Consider the following 23938-nt stretch of genomic DNA (forward strand, 5'->3'; position numbering starts at 1 on the left):
TCATTTGATTCATATGGCAACCCATGAGGTAGTCAGCCAGTCAGTCAATAGACATTTATTAAGTACCTACTATATACCAGGTACTGTGCTAAGCACTGGGGATACAAAAAGAAGCCAAAGTCAGCCCCTGCCCTCAAGAAGCTCACAATCTAATGAGGAGAGAGAAAGCAAACAGATATGTACAAACAAGCTATATATTAGGAAAAAATGGGATATAATGAAGAGGGGAAGGCACTAAAAGGAAGAGGGATTGGGAAAAGCTTCTACGAGGAGATGGGACTGTAGCTGGTTCTTAAAGGAAATGAGGGAGGTCAATGGGTTGAAATGAGGAATAAGACCATTCCAGGCATGTGGCAGCCAGAGAAAATGCCCAGAGCTGGGAGATGGAGAGATGGAGGTAGGAACTACAGGCATTTATTGTTGTTGTGGTTATTGTCACCCTCCTCTCCCCTCAGAGGAAGAAACAAAGATAACTTACCATGTTCAGAGAGTAAATGTCAGAGGCAGAATTCAAACCTAGGTCCCCTAGTCTCAGTCCAGTCCTCCAGGTGGCAAGGTGGATAGAGTGCTGGGCCTGGAGTCAGAAAGACCTGAGTTTAAGTCTAGCCTCAGACACTTATTAGCTGTGTGACCCTGGGCTTAACACTTTTTGCCTTAGTTTCCTCATTTGTCAAATGAGCTGGAGGAGGAAATGGCAAATAACTCCTGTATCTTTGCCAAGAAAACCTCAAATGGGGTTGCAAAGAGTCGAAAATGCCTGAACAACAATTGATTCAATGAGTGATTGGTCCTGAAAGGAGTATCTCAACTCATGCATTTGAACTTCCCACTGAAAGAGGGAGGATTTGCTGTTTACTTCATTTCACTGAAGGCTGAAAGTCCCTTCAAGTATACTTACTTCAATATTTGAAAACAGTTGAGATTTGGGGGAAATTACTTAACCTCCTTGGGTCTTAGTTCCTCAACTGCTGTTGTTGTTTGTCCTTTGTTCTCAAAGGGGACCGTGATATCAGGGAGGTGATACCATGACATTGAAGTTGAATTGGATTTAAGTGAGGCAGGGCTGCACAAAGTGACCAGCCTCACTTTGTCTTCTGGAGCCATCTGGGCCCAGTGGCAGGATATAGATCAGGGCAACTGGAGATGGCCCTCTCCTCAATGGATAAATAAGGAGGTTGGGCCAGCTGTCCCCTAAGGCCCCTTCTTGGTCTATATTTATGATCTTAGAGACACCTGAGAAGTCATCTGCAGTGGTATCAAACTCAAATAGAAATGGCGCTCTGCAGGCTGCATAGTCACTCTGAAAACCACAAAATGTTATTATCTATGTTGTATTGCATTTTTATTTGTTTTGTTAAATGGTTTCACATTACATTTTAATCTGGTTTGGGCTGCTCTCTGGAGTTTGGGGGACTACTTGTGGCTTGCAGGCCTTCATTTTGAGGCCTCTGATTTACTCCGACTCCCTTATTCTATAGGTGAGGAAATGAAGGCCTGGAGTGTTTAAGTGATTGTTGAGGACACAAAGAAGTAAGTGTCAGACATAGTATTTGAAGCTAATTGTCTCCAGTGCCAGTGTTTTTTTGTTGTTTGTCTTTCCACTATATCATTCAGAAGAATGCTGGATTCGGCTTGAACTGCTTTTGGAAGGGCTGATTGTTAAATTTTCAGAATGGGCATTTACACCTTGGAAAGCGGCAAACAGAACAAATCAGAGCTTGAGTCGTTGTTTTGTTGATTGTCTAGATTTAAGAAAGTGGTGCAGAGAATAGTAATAATGCAAATTAAACTCAAGAGTATGTTGGGCATCCACTCTCCCCCAGAGAGCAGGTTGTTAAACATTTACTAGCACACCACCGATTGCTTCTGTTGGAGGTTTGGGTTGGTAGGAAAAGAAGAATGGAAGAATAGTTCTTTGTTTTTTTTTTTATTTTAAAAATATGGAGAAGCTAGGTACATCGTGGATAGAGTCAGAAGGCCCTGAGTCAGAAGGATCTGAGTTCAAATCCGAACTCAGACACTGGACACCTCCTAGCTGTGTGACCCTGGGCAAGTCACTTAACCCCAATTGCCTTGCCCCTCCCCCATTGAAAAATACAGAACTAGAATGTGAGACTATAAGCAGTAAATGAAAATGATGAGCTTTGAAGTTCTTAGCGGTCCTTGAACGGCGGATGATTATGGAGGAAGATGGTGGACCAGAGATTGGAGGTAGCTTCGTAGCCAGACTTATTCTGATAATGTCTCAGAGGCAAAGCCAGGGCTTTGATCCATGATCTAGTGACACTGGTTTCTACTCTTCTCACAAGATACTCCATCCCTGACTCCAGGCATTTTCCCTGGCCTGGCTGTCCCCCATGCCTGGAATGCTCTCTCTCCTCATTTTCACCTCCTGGCTCTCCTGGCTTCTTCCAAGTCTCAGTTGAACCCCAAATCTCCATGAAGCCTTTCCCAATCCTCTTTAATGCTAGTGCCTTAATTCCAAAAGACTCATGATGGAAGATGCTATCCACTTCCAAAGAAAGAACTGTGGAGTTTGAATGCAGATCGAAGCATACTATTTTCACTTTTTTGTTTTTTCATAGTTTTCCCCTCTTGTTCTGTTTCTTCTTTCACAACATCACTAATGTGGAAATATGTTTAATGTGATTGCACATGTATAACCTATATCACGTTGTTTGTTGTCTTGGGGATGGGGACAGACCAGGGTGGGGGAGAATTCAAAATCTTATAAAAAATGAACATTGAAAACTATCATTACATGTGATTGGAAAAATAAAATACTATTTCACCAAAAAAGAGAAATAAATCCAGGATATAGCGGGAAAATGCTAATGCCTTCTTTTTCTTTATTGTTTTCTGCTTATATTGTATATGGCTTATGTGCCTGGTATTCAGTAGGTGCATAATAAATACCTGTTGACTAGATCCTTCTGGATCACTTGAATGATGCCACCATAAATTAAGCCACAAAAAAACTGGTTTGCCAACTTCTAATGTCCAGGTTTTACCCAAAGGGTCCTATTAGAGAATTCAGAATTCTAATTTTGCTTCAATTTCTCATCCTGATTTTAATACACATGTTCCTTCGATTTTGCTAGGTGAAATCCAAAACACTCTCCAGAAGGTTAAACTTCCCATAGTCCCCATTGAAGAATGTCGGGAAAAATACATTCAACATGAAATAACTGATCAGATGATCTGTGCTGGCTATAAAGAAGGGGGTAAAGATGCTTGTAAGGTAACAAAGTCTGTTATATGAATATCAGCCTTCGGAGTGGGACTACTAAGCAAGACCATCTAGTTAGGTGGACCAGCGGATAAAGTGCTAACCTTAGAGTCAGGAAGACTTGAGTTGAAATCCTGCCTCAGACACTTACTAGCTGTGTGACCTTGGGTAAGTCATTTAGTCTCTGCCTCAGTTTCCTAACTGTAAATTAGGAAAATATCTGCAAAGGTTGTTGTGAGGCTCACATAGGATAGTCTTTGTAAAGTGCTTAGCATAGGGCTCGATGAATGCTTATTTCCTTCCTTTCCTTCCTGCTCAGAGGTGAGAGAATGTGATGTGAAGGAGTATAGAATTGGAATGAAAAGGGGTCTTATGAGTTCACAACATTCATTTTACGAATGAGGAAACTGAAGGTCAGACTAGTGACTTCTCCAGCTAAGTCGTAAAGCTAGAATCAACTTCACATTAAAAACGAACTGTCAAGTCCCATTTTAATGCTTCCATCTGTTTCTTACAAAAGCAGCATAGGATACGCTGAAATCATACAGGCTCCAAAGTCCTCAGACATGCATCGTGTGTATGGTCAAATGACGAATGTATGCAAGCAAAGAGTTTTGTGAACCTTAGGATTGCACAACTATTTCAGCTGTGCTGATGATGTGTGTTAAGAGTGGACTATGGTTAGATTCAAATATATGGACGTTGGATTTCTTTTCTATTTATCGTCCTGAGATACGGAACAGATAAACTTGGTTATTGGATAAGACAGGGAAATAACAAAATGAAAACAAGTACCTAGAACTGTCTTCAGTCTCACTCCTTACCTGGAGAACTTTGACGTTTTAAGATGCATAAACACTGGAAGCTTTTTTCCCCCTTGTCGAATTGAGTTAAATTATTTGCTGTTCAGCATCCCACTGAGGAAATGGGTTGGGCCACTCTCCAAGCCCCAATGGGTCTTGTTGGATCTTTGGCTAGGAACCATAGAATGCCAAAGAAGCAGACAGGCGGCTCAGTGGATAGAGTGCTGTGCCTGGAGTCAGGAAGACCTGAGTTCAAATCTAGCCTCAGATTGTGATTCTGGACAAGTCACTTAATCTCTGTTAGCCTCAATCTACTAGAAGAAGGAAATGGTAAATCACTCCAGTCTCTTTGCCAAGAAAACCCCGTGGACAGTATTGTCATGATATGGCCGGTGGGGTCATGATTGGACGTGACTAAACAACAAAAATATAATACAAATCTCCATCCCTAGCCTATCTGGGTGCACTCTCATCCTTCCTTCCAATTTGTCAGCTTTATACTATATAGCCTTCAATGAGCTCCAGGTCTCCTCATAGGGCTCTCAGGTCAAGTTCCTTTATGCTCCTATGCCCCTGTCCCAAAAACACTCAAACTTTTTAGCCAATAATATTAACTGACATTTATACAGCATTTCAGAGTTTGAATAGTGTTTCTCTCTCTCTCTGTCCCTCTCCCTCTCCTCCCTCCCTCCCTTCCTCTCTTTCTCTGTATATATGTGTGTATATGTGTGTGTGTGTACAACAAATACACACACACACATATGTGCTCGTTTGAGCCCAGCAATATTTCACCAAGATAGGCATTACAGATATTAATATTTCCATTTTTGCAGCTAGGGAGACTAAAACTCAGACAGATGAAATGATTTGACTGTGGTCATGTAGCTACTAAGTGTCAGAGGCAGGATTCGAATCCAGGCTTCCCTGACTCCTGATACAGTGCTGTATTCACCATGCCACAGTGCATCTTTAGCATTTACCTTTATGACATGGTTCTACTATTCCCTTGGGCCGTCCTTCAGTCAAACATGCTGACATTTCATTAATGATCCATAGATGCCCCATGAGCTCCCATCATTCTAGTCCCATCTGAGAAAACCAAACTATTTTTTCTCTAAAATCTTAAATATTATAATATTGGGATTCTAACTCAGAGCATTTACTCGGATCAGTGTTGTACTAGTTTGGGATAATCTGGGATGAAGCAATAGCTAGCTGCCAGGGTGATTGGAGGACATACTAAAGAGCTGATGTATCGGGAAGGTATTTGCCTCTACTATTCTTAACGAATGTTAATGAAATGGATCCAGTGAGTTGATACGTAGTGAAAACAAAATTAGACTGGGCCGCTAGTAGAAGAGAGAGTGCAGGTGGGCAAGGGTGGGTTTGTAGTCCGGAGAGGAGTGGCAGGGTCAGCTTAGGAAACAGATGCCAGTTGCCAGGAGAATGTGAACTTGGCCAGACTTAGAGAGAGACAGTGGAGGATAAAAGGGTTTGGCATACTATGGTCCACGAGGTCACAAAGAATTGGACTTCACAGTACAACTGAACTGCAAGACTATCTTTGATGGGGGGAACAGTGAAGTACAGAGGAGTTTTACTATAATGCTTTCTTGAGGGCACATGGGGCATTTTCTTATAAGTAAAACCACCTAACAATTAGGTCTTTTTGGTACTCTAGTTACCCAAAAATGGGTTCTGAAAAACGTGCATTATACTTAAATCTGTTCTGTGGTAACTAGTATTATACTGAGATTTTGGAGTATTATGATAAATAAAAGATTTGGGAAAAGATTCTTATAGTCTCACTGCGCAAAAGCTTTTGAATTTTCATTTATTCTCTTATCAGGGTAATAGAATTATTTTGTTATTTTGAAACCCATATCATCCATTAGTTTGGCATTCATTAATAAGTTCAAGTCAAGTACCAAAAAGGTTTTAAGTCTCTATGTAAATGTGTATGTGTATGTATGTTTTTGTGTCTGCCTGCAGAAACCTACACTATGAACTGGCTTTGAAAACACCTCTTTTCTATTTTGTTTTTCCAACCCCTGTGATACAGGGAGATTCTGGTGGCCCCCTGTCCTGTTACCAAAATGGAATATGGCAACTCGTTGGCATCACCAGCTGGGGAGAGGGTTGTGCTAAAAAGGATCACCCGGGAGTTTATACCAAAGTGGTTACATACGCAGACTGGATTTTAGAGATGACACAGAACTGACCAATGTCCCTCGATGAAGCTGGCTGCTTGTGAATGGTAATGAGAGACTACAAGAATCTTTTACAAATACGCTGGCTATCAAATCTAATAACCCAGTGGGAAGAGTGATTCCCCACCACCACCACCACATTTTCTTCTTTTGGATCAGCAGAATCAGATCTGAAGCTTTCAAATATTTAAGAATTAGCTGTCACACAATATGAGAGTCAGAGCATCTAAGGTTTATTTGGGTATAGCAAAAACAGATGGTAAGAACAGTGGTTTTTCTTCTTTATTGGAGTTGCCTTGTACATAGCATATAAAAGCTTGGAGGAATAGGACTTCCTGATTTCCTGGCTGGTGTTTTAAATGACTTGCCGAGCTCACTGTCCTTGAAGGGGGAAAAGAGAGAGAGAGAGAGAGAGAGAGAGAGAGAGAGAGAGAGAGAGAGAGACAGAGAGACAGAGAGAGAGAGAGAGAGAGAGTCTTCTTCCTGGCAGAGAGTTGTGGCTACCAGGGGTCTGGTGTTTCTGTGCATCTGTGCTTATGTTTTCTGGTATTATTTTTGTCTCTGAGGGAGTCTTTTGTGCCAGACCATGCTATCAGCCGCCCAAATTCTTGGGCAGAGATAACATGGTTTTGTTGTGATAATTTGTGCCACCATGTCAGCAACAACTATATTCTTCAAAAAACTGTCCAAGGCCTTCCCTATTAACTCAGGTTAACATATCTTTTCATAGGCCACAGAATACCAAAGTATAGCTAGGTCAACCAGCGTAAATTGTTTAGGAATTTTTCATAAATAATTCCAGATCATTTTTCAAAATGGCCACCCCCATTCACAGGTCCACCAACAGTGCACCAATGTGCCTGATTTGTTACAACCCCTCCAACATTTTTTTTTGTGCCTCAGCCTTTTTATTCCTCAAATAGATCGTGGAATTTAGGGAATAGGTGTTATCCCCAAACTATGCATGAGCAGAGTTACTTTGCACAGGGACCTTTTCATCCCAAAAGGAAATTAAGTCCTAGAAATAATAAGGCCAGTGACTATGCAGGACAGAAGAGTCTTCTAATAGTGCTGTGGCTTCATTGTGCAGTCTTACAGAATTATAGTAAGGAATTTATTGTTTTCCTAGTAGCCCCAGAAATTTTTAGTATTAGGGGACTTAAATGGAGATAATTGAGCTCTATCATAGCAATAGTAAGACATTTTAAAAGTATGAAATGTTACATCAGATTAACCTAGGTTATCCACAGTATTGGGGAATAGGAAAGGGTAATGCAAATCTATGGGTAATGTGGAAACGTTACAGTTTCCTCACCTGTAAAATGGGGATAATAATCTCACCTACCTCCCATGGTGGTTGTGAGCATGAAATGAGATAATTACTGTAAAGCGTTTAGTACAGTGCCTGGCACATAGTAAGCACTATAGAAATGTTAGCTATTATGATTGTCATTGGGATTATTATTAAATGAAATACTCTGATGGTTTTTATATTCACCTACAAATCTTTTACCCCAACTGGTTCAAAGTAGCTAAATGGAAGTGTTCTGAATTCTTTCCTTTTTCTTTCACTTTTTCTTTTCCCTTCCTTCCTTCCTTCCTTTACTATTTTTTCTTCTACATCCTGTGATGGACATAAAAAGGAACACTGAAGTGGCTTCAGTCAAGAATACCAGATGAACTAAAAGGTCTGAATAATCCACAGACAGAAAAACAATCAGAAACTGAAGAATCAAGAGTTGGCTACAGGAGCAATTAACTCTGGCAAAACGAACAGGAATCTTGGAAGTTACAATAAATCAAGAACAAGATGCTGCTGTCTCAGTCTGTAATTGAGATCTGGAACTTTGACCTACATTGTTTTTCAATTAAAAAAAAATTAAAGACATGGTTTGGGGTTCTTTTATTTCCAATTTGTGTTTGGTGTTTATAAACCATATTAGACCTGACCTTTGGAGTGGCCGTTGCTACGGCAGATAAACACTTCCGTTCCATTTAATGGTAGTGGAGCTCTATGACTAGAAGAAAATAAGGCTTTTTGCCCCCAAAGCCAAACTTCAGCCCTTTGGGGCTTAGCCCCCAGGGGTCCTCCTAGCCATAGCTCAGTATTGTCCTGAGTGACTGATTGCCTCTGCTTCTGAAGTTAATTATCAGTCATGCTTCTGAGACAGCTACTCCCACTGACAAACTTTCTGTTGTCCCTGGGGTAAAGAGGATCATTGATATGAGCTAGAAATGACCTAACAGGACATCTAGTCCAACACCTCATTTTGTACATTAGGAAAATGAGGCCAGAGAAATTGTGACTTGCCCAAAGTCATGCAAGCAATAGGTGTCAGTCAAGACCAAAAGACAAGTCCTATGACAAGTTCAGCATTCCTTCCACTGTACCATGTTGCAGAGAGTCTTCACATACCCAGAACCTCAGAGCTGGAAGGGGCCTCAGGGGTCATCTACCAGGGGTGGAGAACCTGCAGCCTTGAGGCCACATGTGGCCCTCTAGGTCCTCAAGTATGGCTCTTTGACCAAATCCAAATTTGTTTGTGAAGTTTGGATTCAGTCAAAGGGCTGCACTTGAGGACCTAGGGGGTCACATGTAACCTCGAGTTCGCAGGCTCCCCACCCCTCTAAACATTTCCTCATTAAAGCTCTTCTCTTATTCTGAAGCTTTTTGTTCCTATAAGCAATGGTCAGGGAGTTAAAGTTACCTCCTTTTCACCATTGTTTGAGTGTGGACATGTAAATACACTCTCTAAATGGTACAAGAACATAATGATTTTATCTAATCTCACATATCAATTTCCTTTAAAATCTTTCTGCACAAAGAGTCTTACCATCCTACCTACAGACTTCATATAAAGGCAATGCATCTTGAATATCCCTTTTGTGAGATTGGAATAGATCAAATTTCCTCTTTTTGCAAAAAAAAAAAGATAGAAACTCAAGAAAACTGAGCTTCTTAAATGAGAGACTTCCTGCCAAGATGTCCATAGACAATAGCAACAGATCAAATGAAAATACCTGAATCATTGGCTTCCACACCAAATCCCAAGATATTTAAGCACTCTGTATGCAAAAGCTTCTTCCAAGCCCTAATCTTCAACTTCTTTTCCTTGGGAGAAATTCAACCTTTTACAAGAAGCTTTTCCCAATTTCCTTTAATGCCATTGCTTTCCCTCTATTAATTATCTCCAATATATGCTGGATATAGCTCCATGTTCAACATGGAGGTTTGCATATTGTCTTTCCCATTAGACTGTGAGCTTCTTGAGTGGAGGAGTTGTTTTTGACTTTTCTTTGTATCCCCAGCACTTGGCACACTGCCTGGCATGTATGCTTATTGATGACCAACCAAAAAAAGAGTTGACCTCTCATCCCTTTTAAAAATGCTCTTCAAGTCTGTGCCCTCATATGGCAGTGCTGATAACCAAGTGTGTTGAGCAGCTAAAATAGGAATGGCCCCCTTGCTTAGGCTTCTTTAGGTTTCTTCTTGCTCCGCAGTTATTTGAAACCGGAGGAGTTTCATCTAAAATGTCTCTTTCATTATTTCCTTAAATAGTACCTTTCCTTACTTTCCATTGGTTATTCTTGTCTCTGCTGATGTTATCCTTCCTCCTAATCTCCTTTCAGTTCACCTACTTCCTTAGGAATCTGATCTACTGCCATCATTTTGGAGACCTTATTTATAGCTTGTAACCTGTCAAATCAGAGTTAGTCACCATATCAAATGGACTTGAGTCAAAATGGAATCTGGCCTGCTTTCTCAAATGCCATAGATCTGGAAGACAGCCCTCACTGATATTTGGGAAGAGTATATGCTGGGACCCTAGACACATGTTCTTGGCTCCACCATGAGTTGGCTTTGAGTACGACTTTGGGAAAATCACTCTTCTCTGGGCCTCAGTTTCTTCACTGGCAAAATGAAGGGACTGGTCTAAAAAGACTTGCTAGGGGTCTTTTTGCCTCTGTCACCGTGTTCTCTGAAATCTGCCAAAGTTTCACAGCTTTGTAGATAGCTTTCCAATAAACAAATGATCCTTGAACAAAGTATAACACTTTCTTTGGCATTTTTCCTTCCCCATACACACACACACACACACACACACACACACACACACACACACTCATACACATTCCTTTTCACTAAGGTCTTGGGCCAGGATAAAATTATAGTTTTACAGTTTCTATAGTGGTGAAAAAATTTTTTTCTGCTACCTTCTATCTCTCCTTAGATGGGAGTTTAAGGTCCTGCTTTTTTTCCCAGACATTTTGGAGAACTGTGAATTTTCTCTGAAAGCTATGATAAATTCTTCCTGGAATCTGTGCTTGATACTATCAAATATTATCAGAAATGTAATAGGTCATCTGAGAGTTGCCACAGAAATACCCTAGGTGGTGTGCTCATATACAAAACAGACACCTGTGTACCTCTCAGCTTTCCCGAAATCTCTCCAGGAAGTGTCCAGTCTGGTCTGTTGCCTGAGTACAAACTGGTTAACCCTCTTGCTATAGAATATATAGTCAAGAGCCAGCCAGTTTCTATTTTGGAGCAAGAAATGCCAGGAGGCTATTTCTCTCTTTAAAACTTTTTGGAAGCTGAGATTGGTGATAATGTTCACAGAGCTGAGGGTAGGCACAAACAACAGAAACACAGACTGTTTACCTAGAACAGGTGACTCTGGAAAGCAAATATTTAAATCAAGTGAACTTTGCCTGGAGGAGCCCATTGAGCATGCTGGGAAGAGGTTTTTGTGTGCTTTTTTGGTGGAAAGGAAACCTCTTCATTGTAGAGCTGTTAAAAGCAAAATAGGAACACAGCTGTGCTTTCAGGTACAGATTTTTTTTTGTGAATTATTTCATTTTTCTTTTAGAACAAATAAATCTTATGATTAGCTTTTTAATTAGTTTATTTACCAACCATTGACTGACTTGGTATTAATCTAGATGTAGAATTCATTTTGGTCTGAGGGACATGGTCCACATTACAAGACAAGCTGATCTCAAAGAAGTCAACTTTTAAGAAGGGTCGCTGCACTGGTTAAGCCAACTGGAAGTGTTAGCATCATTTATAACTAATAACTAGAATGAAGGGAGGCATTTTTCAGTTTTTAATCTCACAAGAGCTCCTGATTCAAGGGATTCTCTTCTCCTTTGCCTCTTTGCCAACCTTCTCACAGAAGAGTTGATTTCAATGTTTAGAGAAAGTTCCTTAACTCACACAGGACATTAAAGTATCATTTTGCACAATTAGAGTTTAGTAGCTTAAGCACCACTACTTTTACTTTGGACCAGGCTGGAGATCTTATCTGGATTGGTGAGGAGTATTTTTGTGCCGATGCAAATGGGCACCTGATTTACAGTAATTGACTCAGGGGGTTGCCTTGGGCACTGAGTGGTTAAGGTTACATCCCCAGGGGAATATGGACCAATGATGTAAGTAATAATGAGGGCCGCTAAACCATATCCCTAAGGCTGCATGTTGACTTAGAGAACAACATACCAACATTATCTATGTTCTATTGTTGTCATTGTTAAATATTTCCCATTTACATTTTAAACTGATTCAGGCCACAGTTACTAGTGTTGCTGGCCAGCAGGCAGTGTGTTTGGCACCTCTGGTATATATAGTATGTGCCACAGCTAGTATTTGAAGCCAGGTCTTTCTGATTTTGAGGCTAGCTCTATTATCTACTATGTTCTGCTATGTACTATGTATCTTCTATCATCTAAATGTTCTTCAAGAACTCCTGTTACTACTAAATTTCAAAAATGTGCAGAGCATCGTGGGAAAAGTCCTCTACTGTAGCACAGGGAGAGTGGAGAGTTCATTGGTGAACTGTATAGGGAGATCTCAGAAATGGAAAAAGAGATCAAAAAAGAGGGAGAGGAGGAGTGAGAAGGAAGGAAGGAGAGAGCCAAGGAGAAAAGAAAGGAGGGAAGGAAGGAAGGAAAGAAAGAAGGAAGGAAGGAAGGAAGGAGGGAAGGAGGGAGGGAGGGAAGAAAAGAAGGAAGGGAAGAAGGGGAGAAGGAAAGAAGGAAGGAAGGGAGGGAGGGAGGAAGGAAGAAAAGAAGGAAAGAAGGAAGGAAAGAAAAAAGGAAGGAAGGAAAGGAAGGAAGGAAGGGAGGAAGGAAGGGAGGGAGGGAGAGAGAAAGGAAGAAAGGAAGGAAGGAAAGGAGGAAAGAAGGACAGAAGGAAGGAAGAAAGTAAGGAAGGAAGGAAGGAAGGGAAGAAGGAAAGAAGGAAGGAAGGGAGGGAGGGAGGAAGGAAGGAAGTTACTGATTCGGCATGAGGTACCATAGATTTGCAACAGTGTTGATAGCTGTTTATGTTCAGCAAGGTAGAGGATCAGGTGACCTCTTTGGGTTCCTTCCTATTCCATTGGGAATTCTGAAAGAGTTAAGCACACCAGCTATACCAGGTAATGCAACTAGGAAGACTCCACCTCAAAAACTCTATGGTTCTTTCATTGAAGTTTCTGCAATGATCAATCAGCATAGTGATGAGTTTATCAAAAAAGTAAAAACTGTATTCTCTCCAAAAAATGTTATATGTTTCTCTTTTCAGAATGATTTGGCTTTATCAAATGATTCATTTCACTGTCTTATTTGCTTTGGTTTTGGGTGGTAAGTATGATTTTATTTTAAAATATAAACATTATAGACCAGAAGTTGTCTGATTCTCTAATCAACAGATTAGGAACCCACACATATTTGTAGAGGGAAGTCTCTTATGGATTTAAAAGAATGGGAGAAATTTCTGTTCTCCTGGAACAATTGTAGGTAGAAGGCACCCTCCGAAAGGTCTGTTGTTTTACCCAGAAGAGCAAATCCCTTTCAGGGATAGTGGCAGGAATTGAGTTGTTTTGAGATAAAACATAATTTGTTGGAACTGTAAACTTGAATCAGAGGCTGCCCCTGACACGACAGACCTGGGAGCACTGTTTTAGGGGACTTCTATTATTTTTGGTTCATTCAACACCATATCTCCTGCCCCTCTGGGGTGTGACCACTGACTCCATTTATAGCCATGCAGGCTCACAAGGCTAAAAAATGAACAGGTTTGCTATAAATATAAAAAAAGATTCATATCAAAGCCCTAGAAAGTAACCAGTTAAAAAATTTCCCATTGTCCCATAGTTTTAGTCATCTATGAATGCCCCACATTGGTTGGGTTCCCACTATACATGCTTCCTATTGAGGATGTCATAATTTTCCTTCCCTGTCTACCATGTTCCTTAACCTATGGTTTTCCTGAGGTCCTAGAGGATGGCACCTGCTGCTTTTTCATTCTAGCTGTCCAGTGTTGGAAGCCCATCTCATCTCCTCCTAGTAAGAATAGAATTATCTGGTTCCATTGCTCTCTGCTATTCATTAGCTCAGTCTGGTTATCACACAGTCAACACTTTTCCTTGAGGCAGAGGGAGCAATGCCACCAGAGATCCTCTGAGGCCAGATATTGTAGTGGCAAAAGCACTGGCCCCAGGAACAGAGGAGATCTAGCTTCAAACCCATGCCCTAGTTGCTTGACCTTCACCTTGGTGAGTCATTTATCTTTTCTGAGCTTCAGTTTCTTTATCTACATACTGAGATGAACAGATACACAGAGAGACAGAGAGAGACAGAGAGAAACAGAGAGAGAGACAGAAAGACAGCATCAGAGACAGAGAGACATAGATAGAGAAACATAGAGAGAGACTGAGGGGGACATACTTTGCAAACTTTAAAGTACTTCCAAATGCAATTTATTATTATTACTATTTGTCTGAGATAGGGTTTGGAGATTTTTTCCTCTTGCCTCTTCTTCAAACTTACACCTGATGTCCACAAGAACCTCCTTAGTATTTTTTCTACCCCATGAACCAAAGTTCTAAAATCTTCCATTCTCTCCTTAAGAAACTGTGGACCAAGCTTATTAATTGATTAATAGATTTCATCCACTTCTTATGTTTAGTAAACTACTTAATAACTATGTATAGACCAAAAAGCTGAGTAGGATACATAATATTAGTATATTATTTTAAACCTATGCATCTTTATTTAAAGAAAAATGAAGGGACATATCTTGCATTTTGAAAAGAAATTGAGGTGCATTACATCTAAATTATGGCATATTTTTGGTATTTTTCCATATTAAAGTGTGACAACCTTGATTAGTTCTGCATACACATTTGGACATTTTGAATGAGTCAGAGAGTCTGGTTATTAGAATTACATTCACATGTTCATAGAATTAAGGGTCAAGAAAATTCACTTGGCAGTAAAAAATGTATTAGACACATCTATCTTTCTTTGATAATTAAGAAGTCATCTCAGTATATTTCAGTGCCCCAAGACTATCATTATCTAGTAAATTGTCATTTTATGGAGGAAAATATTAAGGAAGTACAAGTAATTGAGATTTTTGGCTATAACACCAGTTCTAAGGTTACTAAGGTTGCTTCGAGATTCCTCACTGGGAGCCAAGATGATGGAATAAGCAGTAAGTTGCTGTAGCTCTCCCATATTCACCTCCAAACAGCCATAAATAGTGTCCCAGAACAAACTGTAGAACAGCAGAGCCAGCAGAAATTTGGGGTGGAGCAGTCTTTTAGCCTTGGAGGATCAGCAGAAAGGTCCATCTCACTTGGGCAAAAGAAGAGCACATTCTAGGACAAGAAGCATCCCAGCAAGCCAGCAGCAAGCCCCACCTCAGCAAACCAGCACGAGAATCCTGAGTCTCAGTGCAGTGGAGCAGGCAAATACCAACACCAGGACCCACCATGTGCCCTAGCATAGCTAGGGGAACCAGCAGATTCCAGCTCCGAGAACCACCATGTGCTTCAGTGTAGCCCCAGGGAAATACAGAAAGATTCCATCTGGCCTCAGCACATGCCAGACACCACCAATAGGACCCCAGTTCAGCACCAGATAAGCTGTCAGGCCCCTACAGCCTCCAGCAGTGCCAACCACTCCCCACCTCTCCCTCTCAACGCAGTACCAGATATGAGGGTCTCCCATGGGCCTCATGGCAACATCAGCATAACACCAAGTAAACAGCCAGGACTTGCAGCCATTAGCACAAGAAGACTGAGACAGAGCCCCTTGCACCCTGGAAGCAGAGATCAAATTTAAAAGAAAGGAAAAAGCCACCCCCCAAAAAAAGATGAGCAAAAAACAACAAAAAAAATCTGACCAGAGAAAATTATTATGGTGACAGGGAAGACCAAGACACAAACTCAGAAAAGGACAATGATATGAAAACATCTATGGACAAAACCCCAAAGAAAAATGGGAAGAACTCATGAAAAAGCTCAAAAATGAGGTTAAAATCATATCAGAGAGGTAGAAGAAAACCAAATGAGAGGGATACAAGAGAATTATGAAAAAAGCTCAACAGCTTGGAAAACTTCTTTAAAAGTAGAACTGGCCAAATGGAAAAGAAATTACAAAACTCCAGTGAAGAAAACAACTCCTTATAGAGTACAATTGGTCAAATGGAAAGTACAGAAGCTAAGTGAGGAAAACAACACCTTAAAAGTTCAAATTAGGCCAGGAGAAGCTAATGACTCTAGGAGACATCATGAATCAGTCCAACAAATTCAAATGAATGAGAAAAAAAGGAAGAACATGTAAAATACTGCTCTGATGTCCTGGAATCAGAGGGCAAAATAGGCATTGAAAGAATCCACTGATCACCTCAGGAAAGAGATACCCAAATAAAACTCCCAAGGAATACATTATAGCCAAATTTCATAACTATCAGGTCAAGGAGGAAAAATAAAAGTGGCCAGAAAGAAGCAATTTTAATATTGGCGAGTCATAATCAGGATCACATAGGACGTGGCAGCTGCAAGAACTGGAGGTCAACATGGTATTCTGGAGGGCAAAGGAGCTAAGACTAACCAAGAATCACTTACCCAGCAAAACTAAGCATAATACATCAACATAAAAATGGTCATTCAAGGAAACAAAAGGATGTCAAGCCTTCATAAGGAGGCCAGAACTAAACCAAAACTTTGACCTTCAATATCAAGACCCAAGAGAAGCATAAACAGGCATTAAGGGATTAAATAGAGCTAAACTGTTTACATCTCTAGATGGGAAGATGATACTTGTAACTCTTAAAAATTGTACCACTAGTAGTACAGATAGAAGAAATATACATAGACAGAGGGTATGGGTGTAAGGTGAATTTGAGGGAATGACATAAAAAATTAAGAGATGAGAAAGAGGAGTACAATGGGTGCAGAAAGAAGAGAGAGGTCGAATGGGGAAACTATCTCACATGAAGAAGTGAGAAAGACCTTTTACAGTGAAGGGGAAATTAGGAGAGGGGGCAATGGGCATATCTTGAACCTTACTCTCATCAGTATTGCCTCAAAGGGAATAATATACACAGTCTGTTAAATATAGAAATTTATCTTACCCAACAGGGAAGTAGGATGGGAGGAGATTAAGTAAAGGTTGGAGGGGGGAACTGACAGAAGGGAGGGCAGATCAGGGAAGATGGTAGACAGAAGCAAAACACTGGTAAGGTGGGAAAGGGTGAAAGGGGAGGACAAACAGGAGGAAGAATAGGATGGAGGGAAATACACAGGTAGTAATCATAACTGTGATTCACATAACTGTGAGTGGGATGAACTCTCCCATAAAATGGAAGTGGATAGTAGAGTGGATCAAATACCAGAATCCCACAATAAAATGCTTACAAGAAACACATATGAAGCAGTGAGACACACACAGTGTAAAGGTAAGGGGCTGGAGCAGAATCTGTTATGCTTCAGCTGAAGTAAAAAAAAAAGTAAGGGTGGTGATCCTGATCTTACACAAAGTAAAAACAAAAATAGACCCAACTAAAAGAGGTAAAGAAAATAACAACATCTTGCTAAAAATTACCATAAACAATGAAGCAGTCAAATTAGAAGACCAAGGAACAGCCTATTTATCAGATCTATGGGGACCAAACAAGAAACAGAGAGCATTACAAAATGTAATATAGATAATTTTGATCATATCAAATTGAAAAGTTTTGTAGAAATAAAACCAATGCAACCAAGATTAGAAGGAAAGTAGAAAACTGGGAACCAATGTTTACAGCAAGTGTCTTTGATAAATGCCTCATGTCTCAAATATATAGAGAACTGAGTCAAATTTATAAGAATCCAAGCTTTTCCTCAATTGATTATTGGTGAAAGTATATGAACAGGCAGTTTTCAGATGAAAAAATCAAAGCTATCTATGGGCATATAAAGAAGTGCTCTAAATTGCTTTAGATTAGAGAAATGCAAATTAAAACAACTCTGAAATACCACCTCACACCAATTGGATTGACTAAAATTACAAAAAAAGGAAAATGATAAATGTTGGAGAGGATATGGGAAAATTGGGACAGTAATGCATTGTTGGTGGAGTTGAGAACTGATCCAACCATCCTGGAGAGCAATTTGGAACCATGGCCAAAGGACAACCAAATTGTGATGCCCTTTGATCCAACAATACCACTACTAGGTGTGTATCCCAAAGAGATCATAAAAGGGAAAAGGACCTACAGGTGCAAAATATTTATAGCAAAACATTGGAAATTGAGGGGATGCCCATCAATTGAGGAACAGCTGAACAAGCTGTGGTATATGAATATAATGGAATACTATTGTGCAATGAGAGATGATGAACAGGTACATTTCAGAAAAACCTGGAAAGACTTGTACAAACTGATGCAAAGCAAAACGAGCAGAACCAGGAAAACACTGTACACAGTATCAGCAACATCATGTGATGATCAACTATGAATGACTCAGCTTTTCTCAGCCACACAATGATTCAAGACAAGTACTAAGGACTCATAAAGGAAAATGCTTATCCATATCCAGATAAAGAACCGATGGACTCTGAATACAAATCGAAGCATATTTTTTCCACTTTATTATTTCTTGTGTTTTTCCCCTTTTGGTTTATTTCTTCTTCCACAACTGTGATAAATATGGAAATATGTTTTATATGGTAGTATATGTATAAACTACCTACCATTTTCAGAAGAGGGGAGGGAAGGGGAGGGAGGGAGGGAGAAAAAATTGGAACTCGAAATCTTATAAAAATGAATGCTAAAATTTTTCTTGATATATAATTGTGAGAAAAAATAAAATACCATTGAAAGCACAAAAAAATTCCTCACTGTATGCTGTCGTGACCCTTTACAAGATTCAATTATTAAAATCAACTTTTAAAAAAGAGGGAGAGCAATAGCCATGATTCCGTAAAAGCTTCCTTTATCCTTCATTTCCTAAAGATATTTTAGGATGGCTTTATCATTTAAATGGGTTAATTAATGATATTATTAATGCATTTTCAACATCAACAGAGAGGTAGAGAGCCATGGATAGAGTGCTAGACCCAGAGTCAAAAAGACTAGAACTCTGATCCACTTCTGATGCTTATTAGCAGTGTGACTTGCTCTGGGTTAGCAGTGTGAGTTCTCAAAGCCTCAGGCAACTCTCTTCCAACTAAACTAAAGGCATAAATCAGATGTCCTGGATATATTAACTCATCACCAATAAGTTGGCTTTCTATAGTCATTAAGGGGCTTTTTAGTTATAGCAAGAAGAATGCCTGTTGAAGACCTGTTGAAGACAGCATAACTTCAGAGTTCATCTGTATACTTCAATGATGTAGAAGACTGAGTATCAATGCTCAGAAGGGACCAAAGAAAACACACTGATGAGCCCTGAAGACCACCTCCCACACCCTGCCTAGGCATAAACCTAATCTATGATTATATATGTTCTATTATACATTTCACATTGTACGCGTTACTCAAGCATTCCCTTCCTATCTAACTTTCGACCTCTCCTAGCTATTAGTTCCTCCCTTACTACCTTCAAGCATGTTTTCATTATCATTATTCCCCAACTACTAGTATCCCTTTCTTCCCTAACTAGCTTGTATTTAATGACCTTGTATTTATTTTGTATTTATTCTGAATGTATTCATTTTTTTTCATACTTAACATCTGTAATTACTGTGTCTTCTGATAGAATCTAAGCTCCTTGAGAATAGGAATTGGTTTATTAATAGTGATTGGACTTCTGGTCTAAGATCCACTAGTTTGCTATGTGACCTAGGGTAAGTCCCTTAACCACTATGAATCAATCTAATCAATCAACCCCCAGGCATTTATTAAGTATCTACTAGGTGCTAAAATGGTGCCTAACATCCAGTAGGCTCTTAATAATTTCCTGTTGATTGATTGATTGCATGTTTGGGTTGACTGTCTATCAAAGGGATCTATCTAGCATCTCTTCTGGAAGAAAAGTCTCTAATTAGATATTTTATTTATTCCACTACAGAATGCATGCCTGAGATGTATAAAGACAAATACTTTCAGGGAGGAGATGTAGCTACCATTTTTACACCTACCTCCAAGTACTGCCAAATAGTGTGTACCTATCACCCAAGGTGTTTGCTGTTCAGCTTTCTGCCTGCGGGATCAACCAAAGATACCAGTAAATGGTAAAGATTTTTTGATTCTAGGGAGTTATGTATGTACACACATAATATATATGTATGTATATGTACATATGCATATATTTCTATATTTAATAGAAACAATCTGCTCATATATTCCCCATTGGATTGGGATGATGCCATGGACTTATAAGAAGGTCAGCTGACCCCATCCCAAAAGTTCTTGCTATATTACTTGCTAGACAATTTCATGAATTTAATTCACTTATGGAGTCAGTGACTGTTAATAGATTCATAAAGGTGACATAAAATTGAAAGGGACCTTAGACAACCTTTCTGAAAGCTACAGGGAGAGGTATGAACCAATTATTGGCATTGCTACTGGGTCAGTATCTGCCCATGACCTCCTCCCCACTGGAAAAGTCAGCACTTCAAGTCATAGACCACAACTATGGACTTGAGAGGTACTTAGGAGGTCATCTAGTACAGTTCCTTTAATTCAAAAATAAGGAAACAAAAATCCATTTCCCAGTCCAGTGCTTAAAAATATAATGGCCCCTAATTAATGCTTATCTATTGGTTGGCTCAAAATAGTTAAATGACTTGTCCAAATTCTCATAGCTAGTTAGTGGTAGACATTGAACTAAGAGCCAAGTCATGATTAATTCATTTGTTTTTATAGAAAATAAGTTAGCAGTTAACAGTGGCCCTCAAAAAAAAAGAAAGAAAAAAAACAGTGGCCCTCAATGTTTTTATTCTAAATGATTGGCTAATGTAGGAATTCTGGGCACTATGGAGTTGTTGCATGTTTTTTGTTTGTTTGTTTGTTTTGGAGGAGTGAGAGCTTTTGGAGATAATTCTTAGCATTATACATAGGCATAGCCTGACCCTGTATTTTGGTCATTAAAAAAAAATAACTATGTCTGATTGGGCCCCCACAGATTCCAGAGTGTTCCTACTATGCACCATTCCAAATTTCTTCCATATGAGGCCACATTTAAGATGCCATACAGTAGTCCCAGTCCTACTTGACTCTATGCGCTCAAAATGTGGGTGAGCCTGTGGAAAATTCTCTAAATCATAATGCTAGGGAATCTTAAGGAATCCTAACCTTTGACTGTGGTGGATTGACAACTTGAGAGACCCATGGAGTGAGGGGGATTTTGTTTTGAGGTTTGGTCCTCACACAAACTAGTTGTGATAAGTGTGGCAACTACAGCCACTCAGCCGTGAATGACAAATGTACTTTCTCTAAATCATTGTCATCTTACTCAGCCTTGATTCTCAAATTTTGCCTATTTCTATAGTATATAAAATTAGTGGCTCACATTCAGTGATCTCTAAGGTGGCTTTCAATTCTAAATTTTATGCTTCTATTCTAGGTTGCACTTCCATACCCCAAGTTCTGCTTAGAAAAATGTCATCTTATAAATAGATATAAGGTTCCATGTTATTTTCCATTAGTCTGTGTGGAGGTTACAGTTTTTTATTGTTTGTTCCCAAAGATTGTTATCTCCTATTTAAAAAAATGCAACTCTACATTTGTATTTCCTTTTTAAGGAGATCTCATTTTAGATGTGCAACCCCTAGTTAGCAACAACCTGTACCAGTAACAATACGGTTCAGTATATAGGGAGTACATGTGATAATGCATAGGAATACAATCATACATTTATAGATCTATAAGGATGGAGGTTTCTTTAAAGACCATCTCAATCTGCTAAGAAAGTATTTTTGGTTAAGTGTGAGACATAAGAATAGATTCCTTTTTTTCCTTGGTTTTCTGTATGCTAACTTCCAGGGTCCATGGTTTGTTTTTAACCGCTTCCACTGACTCATGCTACTTTCTAAATGTAGGTTTGCCTGCCTCTTGAAAGATAGCGTCACAGAAACATTGCCAGCAGTGAACATGACAGGAGCAATCTCTGGGCATTCCTTTAAACAATGTCAACACCAATTAAGTGGTAAGATATTGAGGTGGCTCAATGAAGACGGCTCTCATTGAGTCCTTGTTTTCTTGTAAAACAAAGTGTAGATATATTGTCGCGATTCTGAAGTGACTAAATTGATCCAAAGATATACATGGGGATCAGTTACACCTCCAATGTTCAGGAAGCCTTAATTCCTACCACAAAGGTACATACTTTTACTCCCAGTTATCAATATTTTCTTTCCCCTCCCCATTCTCTCCATCCTTCTCTATCTCTACCATGTTATAATATGCTCCTGTAGATTCAGATTTTTGTCAGTGACTTCTGAAAAAAGTAAGTGCATTAACAATAAGAAAACAAAGGGAAAGAGTATGGATACAAGGACAGTTACCATGAGCGATACAAAGATGCAGCACATATTAATCACCAACCTAGTAAGGCACTAAGTTCAGAGAAGCAAGAGACGAAGTCTTTGTCCTCAGGGAGCATGTAGGCTAGCTATGGAAGCAGCACAAACATAGATTCAAAGGGAATAAGGAAAATAATTTCCAAATGTTGGTTACACTAATAGATTCCGTGTTGTAACCTTAAGTAACAAGAAGGGCTAATGTTAATGGAGAAAATAAATAACTACATGATAAAATGTGGGGGTGGGGATAAGATAGATTAGAGACTTGAATATAATAATGATTACTGATAATACTTTAAGGTTTGCAAAGCACTTTTTCTACATATATTGTCTCATTTGATCCACACAATAACTCTGTGAAGTAGGTGCTGTTATTATCCCCATTGTGGAGCTGAATAAATTGAGGCTGAGTGTGGTTAAGTGACTTGCCGAGAGTCACAAAGGTAGTAAGTGTCTGAGGCAGGATTTAAATTCAGGTCTTCCTGATTCCAAGTCCAATATACTTATCCACTGTGCTATAACTTCTTCAGGGCTAGGACTGTGGTTTATTCACCTTTGCATCTTCTAAACAGTGCCTTAAAAACAGGAAATACTCTTTTTTAAAAATTTAGACTTAAATACTAAAACTTAAATTCACAATAAGAAAAGAAAAAGAAACATATTATAAGCTTAAATACAAAATAAGAAAAGAAAAAAAGCATGTCACATACACAGCAGAACATAAGAGAGGATTTAAAGTATATAGCAATAAATTTCCATTTCAAGAAAGTCTATGCAATAAATACTACACGTTGTGTTGAGAGCTGTCCATCTTTTTTTTTGCTTCCTTATAAGTTTTCTTTTGTTCACTCTTTACTTTATTCTTTTTCCTCCTCCACCACCCCCAAGAAGGCTACAATTAAATGGAGATATATTAATATATAGATATGTACATATATACACATACATACATATATAAACATATACTTTCCCTAACAAATTCTACTCCTGATCTTTGTTTTTATATTTGTGTGTATCTATTATTTCCTATACCTCTAAACTCCTCTACTTTACATCTACCTGGTACCTTAACCTGGATCCCTCCCTTATCCTCCCATTCTCATTTATCTAAATACCCTTCTATACCCTCCTTTGACCTATTCCCTCAGCCTCCCCTCTAGAGATTCTTCCCTTATCCTCTCCACCCTCCCTATCCCCTTAGGGTTTTATTTCTTTCTGAATTTAGAAGACTTTTGTACTCTTCTAGATGTATATGTTTCATTGTGTATTGAACCCATTTCTGATAAAAGTAGATTTCTAGAACTACTAGCCCTCCTTCCCCATCTAATTCCTCTGTGTCTGTTCTTCCTCTTGTACTTCACTTGTATAAGATAATTACTCTTTTTAGTTGTTCTTAAATGGTTTTACTTTTTAAAGTCACATTATTCTCAGGTCTACCCTAATCCTTCTTACAGACTACCCAATTACAAATAACAATCTTAGACATAAATTTTATATACACAAAAGGCAAACAGTCTGTCCTCATTGTAAATATTCAATAAACCTTTGTTCAATGAATGAATGAACAGGAAAATGAGAGAAAAAGAATGAATAAACTTAAGGTGGTGTTACTAAGGGGCCTGGGGCTAGGGGTTGGCACTGTCCATACTCACAAAGGCTTCTTGACTCATAATGCACCAGGTTTAGTCCCGAGAGAGACTGGGCCCAAAGAGATTGGAATCAGGCTTTCCTTGTACTCTCTAGCTCCAATTATATTCCCATCCTAGATAAAGATTAAAAAGAACTCATGTCCAGGGTCTCCCTCAAAAGGAATTAACAGGGTACTTTTTAAGAAAGATACTGAATGTACAAAGTATTATCAGAGATATGACAGCTATATATTTCCTCCAGGGCCAAAACACCTGTGTCAACTCCCA

The 23938-nt window shown here is 39.2% G+C and overlaps 2 protein-coding genes across 2 annotated transcripts in view; both read left to right on the forward strand.

The window, feature by feature from the left end:
* Window positions 1-8128, forward strand: part of KLKB1 (kallikrein B1) — a 33034-nt gene extending 24906 nt beyond the window's left edge. Inside the window, exons 14-16 of the mRNA XM_036763551.1 lie at window positions 3102-3241; window positions 6095-6289; window positions 7886-8128. Coding sequence (XP_036619446.1) covers window positions 3102-3241; window positions 6095-6253 — 299 coding nt within the window. The 3' untranslated portion in view covers window positions 6254-6289; window positions 7886-8128. The remainder of the gene's footprint in view (window positions 1-3101; window positions 3242-6094; window positions 6290-7885) is intronic.
* Window positions 8129-10982: 2854 nt separating this feature from the next.
* The window catches only part of F11 (coagulation factor XI), a 30679-nt gene continuing 17723 nt past the window's right edge, over window positions 10983-23938 (forward strand). Inside the window, exons 1-4 of the mRNA XM_036763223.1 lie at window positions 10983-11072; window positions 12808-12866; window positions 19565-19727; window positions 21540-21646. Of these exons, the coding sequence (XP_036619118.1) occupies window positions 12809-12866; window positions 19565-19727; window positions 21540-21646 (328 nt within the window). The 5' untranslated portion in view covers window positions 10983-11072; window position 12808. The remainder of the gene's footprint in view (window positions 11073-12807; window positions 12867-19564; window positions 19728-21539; window positions 21647-23938) is intronic.

The sequence above is a fragment of the Trichosurus vulpecula genome, chromosome 6, assembly GCF_011100635.1.
Source record: "Trichosurus vulpecula isolate mTriVul1 chromosome 6, mTriVul1.pri, whole genome shotgun sequence".
Lineage (NCBI taxonomy): Eukaryota > Metazoa > Chordata > Mammalia > Diprotodontia > Phalangeridae > Trichosurus > Trichosurus vulpecula.